The sequence below is a fragment of the Cyprinus carpio genome, chromosome B16 (genome assembly GCF_018340385.1).
Source record: "Cyprinus carpio isolate SPL01 chromosome B16, ASM1834038v1, whole genome shotgun sequence".
NCBI lineage: Eukaryota > Metazoa > Chordata > Actinopteri > Cypriniformes > Cyprinidae > Cyprinus > Cyprinus carpio.
The window spans coordinates 23,888,908-23,905,861 of NC_056612.1; the positions used below are offsets into that span (position 1 = coordinate 23,888,908).

Here is a 16,954-nt window from a genome sequence, read left to right on the forward strand (position 1 = left end):
TTTTTTATGTTTTAAAAAAATTATCTTCTGCTTACCAAGCCTGCATTTATTTGATCTAAAATGTATACAGTATAATACAAGAGAGAAGAAAATGTCTTGTTTTCCTCAGTATAGCTCCTTTAAGTTAAAGTTAAAGGCTTCTATTTAAGGGCAGACATAGTGATAAGTACAAAAAAGAAGTTCATTAATCCATAAAAGCTTCCTTCCCTTTCTGTTCCTGCACATGCACTTTCTTTATGCCTTTAGGAGCGTGTCAAGATATGCATCAAAGACGTCCATGATAATTAACAAAATAGCTGTACAGGCTATTACCACTAATATACAGAAGCCCATGACGAAAGAGAATGAAGAAGACGGAGGAGCAGATAACAGAGCACTGCCTTTATGAGCTGAGAGTGGATGTTCCTTTAATCAGAACATGCTTACGGACTAGAAGGAAGCTAGAAGTGAACTTTTGTGGAACTCAAGTGCTTATAGGGGTCAAATCATATTTTTGTACCAAGGATTGCCATAATGTAGATTTTTGTGTTTATTTTTCAGCCTCTCTCTGACCATTTTGATCCATACAAGTGTCTTGAATCTTTGGATCTGTTCTTTGCTGGTTGTATCATTACTGTAGAAGGTGGTGAAAACTGTCTTTTTCTGTGTTCTGAATTAGGCAATGAATCTTACACTCAACTAAGTCATTCACAAATGTGTCTGGTTCAGACTCAAAGCACCGACTCGTTCAGTAGGTTCAAACAATGGAAAACAGTCACACGCTTTAAAAAGAAGAGATGAAAAATCAGCGCATGGGCATGAAAGAGAATCAATCTGTCACCCAAAACATTCATTCACAAACATACTACTCAGTTTGCTTTGCTCATTTGTAATCAGTTCTATGTGACACAAAATTATTGTAATTATAGTAGTGTTTCATGTTTTACACCAAGATGACAAAAACACAACAAAATGACTAAAAAAGGTAACTAAAATGAAAATGAAAACAGAAAAAAACACAATTTCAAATAATAGAATCTCAATTTTACTAAAACAACACTGTCAGGAACATGGTTATAGTTAACTAAAATTAAATGATATAAAAAATTTAACTGTTAACTAAAATAAATGAATTAAATATAAACTAAAACTTAAAGTAAAAATAAATATAAATTCAATATATATATATATATATACACACACACACACACACACACACACACACACACACACACACACACACTATATATATATATATATGTATATATATAAACACACACACACACATATACATACATATATATAAAAAAAAAAAAAACAGGACAGTATCTCAATGATACTAAAATAACACTGGCCAGGTACCACATAAAACACCACTGATTTTTGACCTCTTTAACATTGAAGCTTGTGAACTTCTGCCATTTTTACACCTAAAGCAAATCTTGGAATTGGTTTTAAAAGATTCTTAAAGCAGGAGCAACCTGTGCGAGTCTCTTCATTAAGATACTGTCCTTCTTTTGATGTACTTTCTATTAAATATCCCATTCACAAATAAAAAATAATAATTATCCGATCCCAATCATAATCATTAACTTAAAACTTAAAACAACAAATAACAAAGACTCCAGATTTCAACATTAAAAAAAGGAGTTAAAAATAAAATAAATAAAGTGATAACAAGGTAGTCTCTTAAACTAAATAAATTTGCTTTTAATCGCTGCGAACAGGAAGTCATGTAATTTGAGATGTTCATATTTGATGGTGTGATTCCCATCTTTATTTAAATTATAACAGGCCCATCTGACTTTTCCAACACAATGGGAGGAATGAAAGGGGGGAAATGGCCTTTCAGAAGAGACATGATGTGAAAGTGAATGCGGTTATTACGTGCCGAGATTAATGTCCACTGTACAGCTTCCCGAGAGACAGTGATGCAGCTGCGTGAGCGATGTCATATCCTGTATTCTGAGAGGGTTGTTTCCTGTTGGGCGATTTTCTCATTTGCATTCTATTTTGCCAGAAATACACATTCCTGCCGGAGTTTGACAGTAATGTCTCTGTGAGGAGCGAATGGGGCATGTAGAATAGATCGTATCTGTGTAATGTAACAAGATTATCAGCAGCATTAGCAACCGTCGGCGCTATCAGAGAGATCGTGGTGGGAGGTAAATATGGAATTCAGCAGTGAGATGAATCTGACAAACTAGATTAAAAGGGATAGTTCAGGCAAAAATGAAAATTCTGTCATTATCTACTCACCCTCATGTGGCTCCAATGAGATTTGAGAGCTGGAGGCAAGATTTTCAGTGAATAACGTCTTAAATGTCAGTCTGATGTTCATACAAAGCTATCGTCTGACTTCAGAGGACTTGGAATATAGCACACGATTCATATGGACTACTTTCATGTTTTTGTTTTTAACTGTCAGGATTCTGACTGACTGTATAAATCTACTTTTGTAACTTGGATATTCAGAAAAGCAACCCATTTTGTGTTTCACAGAAGAAGTAAAGCTAAACGTGTCATATGTAACACCATTTGTTACACAACACAATTAACACATTTTTTTCTTCTTTTTTGTGTGTAACGATTATTGGGATGTGTCAACATCACAATTTTGGATAACTGCAATTTGGAAAAAAAAAATTGAATAATTAATTACTTTTAATGTTTTAGAAATTATAGAAAATTTATTTTAAAAATACAGTAAAGACCGTAATATTGAAAACTCAGCTTAACATAGCTTATTCTTGATCATATATATATATATATATTACACTAAAAAAATACATTAAAATGTTGCAAACTGAAATTATAAAAAATAATTCAGGCATCACAACATTAAAATTCATTCAGTAAATAATGGATTTATTACTTTATTTAACTCATAATACTACAGAGGATAAGGTTTCATTTTAATTTATTTTTAAAAATTACTTTATTCATTTGTTTACATTTTATTGTATTTAACTGTTACTAAATAATCAGTGTTTTTTAAGATAAACTTTAAGTGAGCTTTAGATGACAAAAGTAAAAATAAATACATGTAAAAATAGAGAAAAAATAAGCTTGCTCACTGAAATATGCTATACATGCTGATAGATAATAATAAAAAAAGTCTGATTGTAATTAGATAATAACTGTAAATGTACAGTATCATGCATCAGTAAATGAACTGAAACCATAAAACCAATTTCTGGACTGATTTCAGACTAGTTAGCAGTGTTTCCCAAGGAAACCATGCTTATACCTCAAACACTAAATATTGAACTTCAGCATGTACCACGCCTGGCTCCATTCATGCTCCAAACCTGAGTGACACCAGAAATCATGCAGCTTTTTGTATGTTTCTTTTTGTAAGAGATCAGATTTACAATTTGCACCTAGCAGACAATAAAACAGGTGAAAAGAATCCCACTGACTAACACTCACGACGTACCTGGAGACCATCAGAAAATGCCAAATTCTAGTGTTGTTATGGTACATGTTTCTTTGTGTGATTCTTTCACAGATGAGTGACACAAGCAACAAAAATCATTAATTCAAAACAAATAGTGAGGGTTTTGTCTCTCTCTCAGCATTACAGGGTGGATGATCAGAGAGACATTGGGCTGCTTAGCCCCCCTCCATTTTTTTTTTTTTTTTTTTTGAAGCAGGAGTTTAAAGCTCAGCATTTTCTTCCGGAAAGCCTTAACTGGTCTATGATGCCTCTTTTTGTATGCGCTTGCCCCCATCGTTGTGTGACTGACCCCCTCAGCCCTGCTGGCTGCCTGATCACAGGGACCGTTTATTACCATCGTCCCTACCACTCTTATCTTACGCCGCCAATGCTCATTTCCTTTCCAGATTGAAATGCAAATGTGAAATTTAATGATAAATGCATTATCTGATAGGTGCTGATAACTCTGATTCGCTGTCAGTATAAAATACACACCCCAGGGGGCTCACCGGTGCCAACTTGCCAAAATCCACTTTCTTATAAATGTACGTACCTGCAATAAATTCTGGAGGTCATATGCATTAAAAGGGGAATCATATTTTGTGTATTCTGCGATGTGATGCCACGGCTGAACAGTAATTGCTGCCGTTGCTATCTTGTTGGATGTATTATCCATCACTTTGATGAAGTGACTTTTAAGAAGTGCAAAAAGACAGATAAAACAGATTTTTTTACTTCTGAGAGACGGCGAGGGAAAATCTGCATGGTAAGGCGAGATTCTTGGAAAAGAAAAGATATCTGTTTTTACGTCTGTTGTGTGCTTTCTACTGAAGCTTAAAGAGATGGTTTATTCAAAAAATGAAAATTCTGTCATCATTTTCTCACCCTCGTGTCATTCCAAACCTGTATGGCCTCCTTTCTTCTGTTGAACATAAAAGGAGAACACTGGCAGAATATCCATGCTGCTATTTTCCATATAATAAAAGTATATAGTGCATATAGTACATACGACTAATGTGATATATTTTAAGTTTTCAGATGTTTTCTGAAGTGAATTTTAAGTAATCTTTTTAACCATTTACACAGAAAGTCTTCTTCAATTTAGCTCTCAAATCGCAAATAAATGATCACATTTAAATACATAAATAAATAAATAAGTCTCAATGATTTTTTTTATTTTTTTTATTTTTCAGTTTGTTTTTTCCAACAAAACTACTGGATGGCTTAGGTAGACTTTATCAGAAAATAACACAAGTAATATGGACTATTTTTAAAGTGCTTTTACAGTGATTTAGTGTCCTTTTTTAAGTTTGATGGAACCTGGTTACTGTATGCTTTTATTATACAAAAAAAAAAAAACCTCAGACATTCAGTATAACATATGTGAAAAACGCAGGTTTGTCATATGCTTTGGAGCAACAATAGAGTAAATACATGATAAAATTTCTTTCATTTATGGGAATTGTGCATGTCACATGGGAACAACAAAACACGTCAGATTACAGATTATATAATAATCTCCTCATTTCATAAAATACATTAGCAGTTGCATCATGCACTTCATCATCACTTCATCATCACTGCACCATAGAATACCGAGTAGATAGCATGCTGAAAAAGCAAGCACAAAAAGGGTAGTAAATGCTGCTATGCACCACTCCACCATCCCCCATTAACAAACACACTCACTTTTTTTTTTATGTTAATACAATGACACTGTGATCAAAAGCAGATCACCACATCACAATTCAACATAAGTTAGAAAAAATACGCTCTTCGTAATTCAAGAGCTCATTTAGTCTTCAGAAACAGCCGAGAGTTTTACCTCTATTGGGTGGCCTTGTCAAGGATATCTTTAGATGTCCTGCCATTGAGCGTCTGAAATCCCCTGATCCCAGATGGATTCATTTAAAACGTGTCATAATGAGCCGCTTACAAGTGATTACTGGCCGCTAGCTAATGGGCTAAACGGTTAAAGGAGGGCCAGGAATGATCGTGTGCTGGATTGGACCTTCAGGACTGAGTATCATATCAGAGGGGCACTGCGCACTGGTTTTCCTCTCTAATATTTCTGTTCTCCAGCATATAAAGTCATAAAGCTTTTGTGACTCTAGGTAATGAAAACCAATCCAAGAAGGGCTATGGACCAGGTCATTGGGGTTGGAGGCCCAACACTTAAAAACAAGCTACTGTACTTGTTGATTAATTTTGTCTTTATTTCTCATACTTGTGACTTTATTTATACACTCTCAAAAATAAAGGTTCTTTATTGGCATTGATGGTTTCATTTAATATCCATGGAACCTCTTCAACTCGCAAAAAGATTCTTTATATTATTAAAATGTTCTTTACATTAAGAAAAGTGGTTATTTTTGGGAACCCAAAATGATGCTTCTATGGCATCAATGCAAAACCCATCTTTTGGACCATTTATTTTTAATAGTGTACTTATGATTTAAATTCTTGTTCACATGCATTTTCACAATTGAGATATTACATCAAAGTGTTTGTTGTTTTTTACATAGTCAACAGAATTTTTTACATCACACCCTGAACCATGATTTGCCTCTTGCTAATGCTAGTCAGAAGGATATTGTATTGGTGGAGGGACATTCTCATTTTAAAGAGTATTTTACTGAAAAAACATTTGAATGCACCTCTGAGTGCAAGATGATTTGTCAATATATTTGTTCAGTTTTTACCAGAATTTTAAAAATATTAAACTTTTAAATGTGTATATATATTAAAGGCAGGGTTATTATAGTTAACTAGAACCAAAACTAAAACCATAAAGTTTTTTTTTTATTTTTATTTTTTTATAAAAGTCAAATGAAAAAATAAAATAATAATTATATATATATAAAACTGTAGGAGTATTTCAATGATATATAAATTATATTTGGGAGTATACTAGTAAACAATATTTGGGAGTATACTAGCATATAGATTACCTCAAAGTCAACCGATTTGGACTAAAAGCTCATCAAGTCTTTTGGTCTTTTACAACTTGCTATTGCCAATGTCACAAAATGATCTTTCTTGTCCATCACTATCAGTTTGAAAAGGGCTTCCACAAAAAATGAAATAATAAGTCAGACAACATATTGTTTGTATAGATAATAAATGTAAAGTGAGAACTGGAGATATAAAGTCACAATTATGAAACATATAGTCAAAATTCATGGTTAAATAACAAACACTGTGCTTTAACATGATCAGATGATGCACTTACGTGGACCGTCCCATTCCTCTGGCTCCAGAGGGGGGTGTCTGGTCTTCTCACTGTCTGTTTCCATCTCTGTCTCTCCTGTTTCTCTGTTGCCGTTCTCTTCCCCTACAAACACAATAAATAAATCATATATTTGTGATTGTACATTTAACAGAAGCTGTAAACATGTTTTGTCTAGACTTTATATTGACACTTGATGCTTCATTAATTTCCATTTGTTTTCATAGATAGATAGATAGATAGATAGATGATCATTTTGTCCCACAAAGCACACTGAAGTCACAGTTTGAGTACAGATACTTCATGGCAGTGTCTCTGTGACCCTGTAACGTGGCGGAACGCCCTTCACCATGGTCCTCAAACACACACTGGTCCATCCGGATGGGTTAATCTAAAGATCAAATTCTCTCGCCACGGTGTGTTTAAGCCAGTTAAGACGTGGTTCACTTCAAAGGCAGGCAGTAAACATGGCCAAAAGGATCGCAGCTTCTTGCTTGCCTCTGCACACCCGGGCGAGAGGAGAGGGCCGCGCTGCCCTACTTACTGCACATGAGGTCATTCTGACCTATTTTCCTGCATGCAAGTTCCTGCTAGGGCTCAGCTTTTTTTATTCATTCTGTCCTCCTCACTCTCCTGCTAAAAAGTGCCTCACTATTTGTATTGTCAGGCCTTGAGAAGCTCCTTAGCATACTCATTGAGCATTACCATAAGGATAACAAAAGGCAATATCAACAGTTCCTTTCCAGTGTAGCGAGTTTGGGAAGGCAGCGAGATAACATTAAAGGCTCTACCTTGATCTCCGGCGAACATGTTAAGCCCTGTAACGAAACGTCTTGGAACTGTTTAATTACCGCTCAGGAAATGAAGCTACAAGATGATTTGTTAATTAAGCAGTGATTAAGGATTTTCTGCCTTCTATCTAACACCGTTTGCAATGCATTTTAAACACAATCGCCCAGGCAACCTCGCAGGGAACAAGTGTCACAGCTGCTTGATGAAGTTTCTTTCAGGAACATGGAGGAACATTAAATAAACTAGATCAGAAGGAGAAAAGCACTTTTCAAATTATTAAAAAAATACATAAATAGTATATTCTTTCAAACAAATCTAAAACCATCTTTAATGGATGGACTTACTAATTTAGATACACCATTTAATCCAATATTTATGTGTGCCATGTGTTTTTATGTTAATTAGAGCATTGAGTCATTAGCTTAGCAACAAGCTAATACCCATAATGGAATTGGAATTAACTTTGAGCTTGCCAAGACTTTTGTGTGATGTGTGTGAGTGACCGTTGAATGAATTGCTGCTTGTGAAAAGCGTTTCAAATCAGTCACTTCTGACAATTAGGATGCTGCCTAGGAAGGTAGCCGTCTTTGTAGAGTCAGCTCACTAGGGTTCGAAACAGAGGTGGGACAGACATAAGGTTTACAGCCCTTCTGCTCACTGGTCTAAAAAAGAAAAAGAGTAAGAGATTGATCTGGGCGCCAAGATGTTGTTTGCATGCGTGCGTTCAACCATGCATGCATATGTCAGACATTAGGATAGAGTTAGTGAGAAATCAGCCAATCAGATCGCAGCTCCTCTGTTCTGTCTAATGGCTGTGACATGCATGCGGGTCAATAAGCTTATAGGCGATTTACACAAACAGCTCCTGCAGCAAGGTAGACACAAAGTCATATTGGCTTTTCTCTTCCTCTCAGCACTGTTCTACCAAGGAAGCCCTTGAAAATGTCAATCTGGTGAGGGTGATTTTAAGGAGATCTACGCTTTCTAATCCCAACAAACTGAGAGAAACTGACCGAAAGATCAAATAGACAAATACTATAGTCTAGATTGTGAATGACCACGCATGCACAGACGTCCACAGAAAGATTCACCTATAAACACAATATCTGTGCAGGAAATAAGAAAAAGCATTCAGTATGCAAAAAAAAAAAAATCTTGTATTCTAATGGAACAACAATGTGGCTAAAAGAGTAGACTAAATAAAATAAATATTGTTTATTGCCCTCACTGAAAATACTTATTTCAGTGGTCTTATCCCTGCATATACTATTTTGCACCAAATATATGGTACCATGTTTTTCTTTTTAATCATTTTGACATGCTACCATGGTAATGTGATTTTTCTTTACTGTGATAGTATTTTATATATTTTATATATTTTTTCACCCACCTTGGAGTACAGATATAGAAATAATAATAATAATAATAATAATAATAAAACATTAAACATTAAATCAAATTTGAAGTACACATTAATTTAAATAAATAAATACATATTTTAGTAAAATGAAACAACATTTTTATTAATTTTTTTTGGTTGGCGTCACGAGTACCTCTAATTTTTCAGTTATTCAGAAAAAAGAAAATTCTCTTTTTTTTTAATTATTTCTCCTCCATTCTGATACATAACACCCACTTTCCACAATCCAATCAATTCCCAAAGGATCTACCAATTTTTTTCTCATTGAACATCCTATTTGTTTCCAAGAAAACATCAGATTATGAAGTAAAATAGTAATAAAGAGCATTTCATGCTCACACAGTAGCATGGTCCTGAATACAGTATATTGAAGTATCTGATGCTATTAATGTACTATACCACAGTACTTTTCTGTAAAGGTTTTGGGTATCCATTCATCAAGAGTACAAAAATAATTTTTCAGTAAAGCCGGATGTTAGCAATTTACCCATTTCTGTTCCCTCTATGTGTACTGTATGTGAAAAGACATTCTTAGTGTGAGCAAAAAGAGAAAAACGGCTCTAGCTATTACATGACCAAAATTGCCTCGTTAAATTGTTTTCTAATAATGGGAACTTTTGAATTATGTATCCTGTGTGTTTTGAAGATAAAGTGCTAATTTTGTTATGCTTGGTGATGGGTGGCCACTTAGGAAGCCAATATTTCCCCTCCATTTAAAGCAGTGGTAATTGAGGAGTTTATAAAGTGAACTGCTGTTAAATAAACAGATTTCCCTGTAAAAACTAGAGACAGCTTTACAACAAATACTCAAACAAAGTCCGCAGTTTCGCTTTTCCACCCAATAATCTGCAGTGGCATGCAGCTCTCAGAAGCTGATTACAAAAAAATTCAAATGCCTCCAGTACGGACAAGAAAAAAGGAAAATAACCCAGCAAAAAATCCCACCCAGCACCCCGGTGGAGTGTGTGATTAGTGGAAGGCCTCGGCACTATCTCTTTAAAGGCCCATAAATTCCCCATCATTACAGGAACTGGCTGTGCTCTCTTCTGGCTGCTGCTGGCTTGCGTTATCTCTCCATGCGATGCCGTCTGGAGTATGTAGATCTGGCCTGGCTAGATTGTCATACTTAACAAACATTAATGAATGATTTCCTGCACAGAGTCAAACGGGGCTAAAGGGATGTGTCTTTCATTTTATCACTGCGCAAATGAGCATTTTCCCATATTCTCCTCGCTTTACCATCAGCAACAGGAGAAATGTATTGAATAGATCTTTCTGCAGCCGAAGATCCCGATTAGCGAGGAAGCGGCACAAAGAAGAGCGTAATTAATTCTACTGCACACTGTTTACTGGCCGCCCGGATTCAGAGGATTTGTTCGGAAGTGGCACCTTGCTACGGGCTAAAATGACTCATAATTATTCAAGTCTTTCTCTTCTGTGATACGATCAGAGCAGAATGGAATCTCAATGCTGTCATTAAGATCAATTAATTTATATTGAACATGTTTATTCTGCAGCTTTCTTGAGATTTCTTGAGGCCAACCTTCTCTATTGGTTTGAAGAGTTCACAACCGCAAAAAAGCAGACCAACTCAACTGCTCCCAAAAGAAACATTTACAAGAATGGAAAAACACGGAAGCAAGGTCGAATTTCACAATTTCTGTAAAACTACAAAAAAATATATATAACACCAGCATTCTCACAATTATAGCAGCGAGTGTGACAGCGGCTTGTAAATTTCAGTTTGAAACTTGTTCACAAGCGCAGCGCCCATAAATGTGAAATTGACCGTGAAAGGAAGTTGTTTGGAGGGGGGTTGCTTCAGTTGTCAAGGAGACAACAAGGTTGTCTCTCTGGACTATCAGGGGCGCCTTTTTTCTCTTTATTTCCCTCCATCTTCTATTTCAAATAAGGAGGCCCATCTTTTCCGACAGGCCTCAGGTTTCATGTTTATTCACGTTTGTGCGCTAGACTCACTCTATTCATCGGCAGGGACTTCATTTCACAGTGCGCTCTGCTGTTTCGAAACCATTTCGTATGAAGCCATTGACGGAAGCATCTCAATCATTTCATGGTACATGAGTGCGCAACGATGCCACTGAAGCCGAGACCCTCTCCAAACAGTTTAGGGTCGGCGCAGAGAGGAACCCCTCTGCTGTTTCAGGGTATTTGGTTCCACAAAGGCTGCTGGGAATTGGAATGACTGATGTGCAAAGAGTCGACGCTTCAAAAAGATTTACTGATCATAATGCATGATGGTTCTTGTGAACGCTTACTGTTACATTTTTTTGTGTGTGGTTTTCACAATATCATGAATGATGTCATCAGAGCGTATCAGCGTACAGATATTGGGGCTGGACATTGAACATTCAAGCTACAGTGTGCTGAAGAGTCATAGATACTGTAAGTACATATATTCAATTAAATAAAGATTTAAAATATAGAAATAAAATTAACAGTTCATGAATAATAAAACATAAATAAATTTACTGTATAATGTGTAATACACAGCTAATGCAGAAGGAACATAGATTACTGAAAAAAATGACTTTTATGAGCCACTTCTTTATAGCGAATTAAACATGTACAGTAAGAATAAGCACCAGTTCTTATTCAGTTAGATTAAATAAAATAAAGACATTAACATACTTTTATGACGTACTGTTATGCCGCTTGAATGTGCAATACACTGCTAATGCAGAAGGAACATCATAAAACAGTACAGCGCAACAAGTGCAATCAGATTACTAAAAAAAAAAACTATTATGAGCCACGTTTTTATAGCGAATCAAATACAAATACCAATTATTATACTGTTTGACCAAAAAAAACAAAACAGAAAAGAACATATTTTCATTATGAAATGGTTCTTGAATGTGTAATACGCTGCTAATACTGAAGGAACACCGTAGAAGGATTCAGAACAGAGCAAAGTGTAATCTGATTACTGAACAAATTACTCTTATTAGCCACTTCTTTTAAGTGAATCAAGTACTTGTGAATAAAAAGCAGTCCATCTTGTTCAAATAAAACAAAAACAGAAATCTAAATACTTTCATTACATGTCTGTTCTTGCTGTTCCTGCCCGTAGAAACATACAGTGTGACCAGTGTTATCCAATTCCAAGTGAATGATTCTTATGAACCGATTCTTTAAAGTGAATCAATGATTACAAATCATTTGAAGCATCAACAGACTGGTGAGGGTTTTTACATTTTGTTATTTCTCAAAAGAATCATTAATGGAACCTTTAAAGAATCCTAAACGTTAAAAATAATACCTTATTATTACCATCCCTATTCGTATGAGCTGAGTATGTCTGGATCTTCAGCCCATATGGGAATCATAAGGCATTTACCAATTCTGATTCCTCTTAACCATTCTGGATAATTCCATTTCAAACCATGAGCTGTAAGGTGCAACAGATTCAGACTCAAGCGCCTCCTAGACATCCTAGACTTTGTTGGCGTCCAACCGCCTGACCTCTGTGAATTTAAGCTTCTTTGCTCCTTCACCGTCGTCCAATCAAAGTTAATAAGGGCTTGGTGAGTTAATGAAGACGGGCGATTCCTCTTTTTGTTCAGACAGCTTTTTAATACCTATTATAGGATGAAACTTTTAATGGAGGTTTTAGGTTCTCCTGACAAGCTAGTTGTCTGCAAATGCCGTCAAAGATACACGACCACTGAACTACGAGCCAGCCAAGGAGCAACTGCCTGCCAGTGAGGAACTTCACACAGGAGACCTTATTCTCCAGAACAGATAAAGGCCCAGGGATGAGTGACTGCTTTTTAAAGCTCCGACGTTTGACTTCGCTCGGGCTAATTACAGCCCGCCATCTCATTTGAGAGGGTTTACTTAATCAAGAGAACCCTCTCTGCCGTCCTATAGCTGAGGAATAACACACATAAACCGTTTAATGCCACCAGGATTGCGTTTGCCTTCAATTCATAGCACTTCTGCATAAGTGGAGTGAATTTAAGCCACTCAGACGCTGGGCTAAATGCGCTTTAAAGAGATCTTATTGAGCAGAGGATCAGGGGGAAATGAATACACCTGATGAGCTTGTACTGTGCGTTAACGGGAAGAGCATGGGAACTTGTCCGAAGAATTCGAGGACACGGAAGACTTAGAGCCGAATTGCAGCTGATAGGGAGCTTGAGAAATCTGACGCAAACCCCTCGTATGACGACGGGAAGATTACTAAAGCATCTCGGAAGTTAAAAAGTTGAAAGTTTGGACCACTGTTGGTCTTCGTTTTAGCAAAGCCATCAAAAAAGTTCAAAGGAATCTTAAGAGAGGAGATTTGCTAAAGCTTGGTGGTACATGAGACAAAAGAGGGCATCAAATGGCTTTGATACAAGTACATACTCAAAAACTGCCTTGGTCCAAGCCTTACAAAATATTAACATGGTACTTAAATGTTTACCATGGGAATGATGGATATTCCAGAGTACTATGAAATACTTCAAATAATACCATGTCCAAAAAACATAGTACTTTTCGTATTTTTAGTATGCATAAATTAAAAAATAATCACAATTAATAAAGATAAAAATAATACAGTAAATAAACAAATAAAAAGAAACAAAAAGGCAAAAATAAATAATATCATGGTACTAAAACATAAATGTTAAAGTTTGCGACCCCTGTCAAAACCTAAAAAAATATTTTTGTAATTTAAGAGCTCATTTGAATATTTATATTGAATTTCGAGAAACCAGAGACCAGTTAATTGAAAACGACATTTTATATTTATATAGACATCTACTATATGTGACGTCTTTACATTTTTTCTAATTAATTTCTAAATAGAAGAAATGACCTTGGGATATTTTAGTAATAGTAACTGAATTTAGCATCTCAATACTGTATTGTATCCCTTGAGAATCTGAATTAAAGCTCCACAAACAAAACAAAGTAAAACTGTATTCATCAGCAGGTCTTCTCCAAGCACTTTCAATCAAGCAGCGGGAATCAAAAGTACATACAGTATGAAAGGATTTTAATTTCACCCTGAAACAAAATATTGCCAAACTGCCATTAGTTCTAAGGTTCACACATCACGCCTGTTACACCTTTACGGGTAGAACAAAAGAAAAATCATTAAAACGGAGCCCACCTTGTGCAAGACATAAAAAGATTCTGCTCCTCAAAGACAAACCTTGTATGAAATCCCTCTAGGCAACGTGGGTTTTAAAAGAAACATAATTTAAAAACATTTCTGTTTGAGGCAAAGGGACATTCAAAGCACCAACTCATTCAGATTCCTCTCAATGAACAGTAAAGGAAGAGCTGGGAACCCTGAGAAGGGTTTTTTTGAGGGGTGTGCTGGGGGTCCAGACATACTCACAACTTTGAACTAGAACACACTGTAAATCAGTCAGGTGTGACCAATACATAAAAGGAGTAGAAAGACTACAGAAAAGGCACAAACTGACTGAACTGGCATGAGACTTCATTTTTGTGGAAACTGTGATACATTCTTTTTCAGGATTCTTTGATGAATACTAAGTTCAGAACATAATTTGTTTAAATATAAATATTTTGCACAATTGCTTTAATGTAATTTCTGATAAATACTACATATTACGTAAAAATACTTAGACATTTGGATGGTAGTATATGTCATTTGAACACCATAAAAGAAGTCCTGAAAATTGACAGTTTCAGTCAACTGACAGTCTCAAGACACATCATATCATGTTTAACATCAATACTGATCATGAGACAGTCAGGAACCAACGAGTATGCCTTTAGAAGACTTGAAATATAGCATATAAGCCATATAGACATCTTTTATGTTTTCTTCTATACTTTTGTACCAATGCTTTTTTTGTAGTATGAAAAAGAGCAGTGTCAACGTTCTGCTAAACATCTCATTATTTGTATGTATAAAGGCATACAGGATGGAACAACATATGCAAATGATGACAGAATGTTTATTTTTGGATGAACTATTCCTTTAAGTGATAAAAGCTCAAGTATGTATCATTCCCCATGGTTAATCCTGGCTAGAACATGACTAAAGGTTAGCCAATGCACTGGTTGCCATTTCCCAGATCAAACTCCTGTTTTCAGGTACATAGTGAGAATCGGATATCAAAGGGAGCCTATTCAAAACTGGACGCAGAGGTTGCTGGAGATTTTCCCATGCCTCTACGAGCCCAGCCAAAACAGTGTGTGTTCAAGCTTTGGTTAAAAACTGCCATCAAACCATCAAACCGGTGATCAGAGATGCCTACGAGTCAAGACTTCAGCTGGGAATCAATTAGCAAAACTGAATTTCTTCTATGTTACAATTCATTTCACTAGGATATGCACTGTGATGAATATCTAAATAATTCCTTGGATAATAGATCTTCTACATGAGAGGTTGTGCTATATATGGTAGAAGCGTCAGGAATATCTGACCTTTGCCACAGAAGTATTCCATGTCCTCACAGGTGAGGTTGTCTGGCTCAAAGTCAGCAGGAAAGTTTTCCTCCACTGAAAACTCGTCTTTAGCAGTGAGTTCATTTGCGTCTGATATGCACTCCTCCTCTTCCTCCTCCAGACCTCCATCTAGTGGACCTACACACAGAACACAGCACAATCAGACTGTTTAAGTGATACGCTGTCAAGCACGTACATCACATGTGTCAGGAACTTTTGAAGTTGATTATGTTGAGTATGTTTTACAAGAATACACAATTTCAGACTCTTTAAAAAAAAAAAAAAAAAAAAATCCAGTTAATTACTCCGTTACTTACTTTTTTTTTTTTTTTTTTTTTTTTTAAGTCAACCACATTTTGATACAGAACAGCATGTATCCTTTGTGGAGAAGGCAATCACATAATTACGTTTAGCATGTGCGTGCTGTCTACTGAACGCAAACAATGCAAATTACGTTCAGCGAAAGCGCGCACATGCTGAACATAACAAGGCTGATTGTGTTGATTACGTTCTGGGGTACTCTCCAACTCTGGGAGTAGAATTGTTGAATAAATCATGTTATTACTGTTTTCTTAGCGCAAAAAAATTATTCTCGTAGCTTCGTAAAATTACGGTTGAACTACTGATGTCACATGGATTATTTTACCGATGTCCTTGCTATGTTTCTGGACCTGGGAACATTGCAGTTGCATTGCTGTCTCCGGAGGGTCAGAGAGCTCTCAGATTTGATCAAAAATATCTCAATTTGTGTTCCGAAGATGAAGGAAGGTCTTATGGCTTTGAAACGACATGAGGGTGAGTAATCAATGACAGAATTGAATGAATTTTCTTTTTTGTGGTGAACTAACCCTTTAACCACTATTCCTTTGACTCACACAGTACAATTCCAACTGACTGCTGAGGTTCTACTTGCAGTAGTTAGGATTCTTACTAGAAAGGCATTGAAACAAAGCCACAGAATGTCGCTATACAAAACTCCATTTGCACTAATCTTTCTACATCAAACAATGCCTGTATGCTCAAAATGAAATAGTACCACGCTACTAAAAGTAGTTTTCCAGAATGCAGTTTGTTAACTAAATTATATTCTTGTAAACTGTATTCCACAATGCAATACACTCAATATGACCTGCTAACTGAACTGAAAGCAATACTGTATTTTATTAGACTAATTATTTGATCAGACCACCAAATGACTTCTTTTTTTTTCCACAAAACTGTAATGAAATGCAAAATAATTAAAATTATTTCCTAGATGACAATTGGCTGGCATTCCCTGAATTGCACATGCAACAATGTACATAGTGAATACTGTTTCCTATAATATTTTTGTGAAATAGTAGGCAGCATACAATACATGCTGCACCGTATGCTGTACACTACTATTCATAACATAATCTCTCCTCAGGAAAGTGTTTCCTGTGGCCCACTTGACTGAGTATCCTCATGACCGCTGCTGCACGTGAGGAGCACAGCCGCTTCTCAGCCGGTCAAACCTGTGGAACCCTCTTCATCTGCGAGAAAAGTTCCTCTCGCACAACCTACTGACTTTTAACACCGGCGTCAGCAGGAGCGGAGGACAGAAAATGCCTTTATTAATTTGTCTGCCTTATCACAGGATACAATGTTGATTTTCCATTTACATTTCATGCCTCCAGGT

At 36.0% G+C, this 16,954-nt stretch overlaps 1 protein-coding gene across 3 annotated transcripts in view; it reads right to left on the bottom strand.

The window, feature by feature from the left end:
- LOC109071881 (zinc finger protein ZFPM2-like) overlaps positions 1–16,954 on the bottom strand; it is a 143,489-nt gene that overhangs the window by 90,386 nt on the left and 36,149 nt on the right. For 2 of the 3 annotated variants that reach the window (XM_042741600.1, XM_042741598.1), the window contains exons 2-3: positions 15,274–15,432; positions 6,651–6,752 (exon numbers count right to left, since the gene is read on the bottom strand). In XM_042741600.1, coding sequence (XP_042597534.1) covers positions 6,651–6,752; positions 15,274–15,432 — 261 coding nt within the window. The remainder of the gene's footprint in view (positions 1–6,650; positions 6,753–15,273; positions 15,433–16,954) is intronic. The other variant, XM_042741601.1, reaches the window with a different exon arrangement.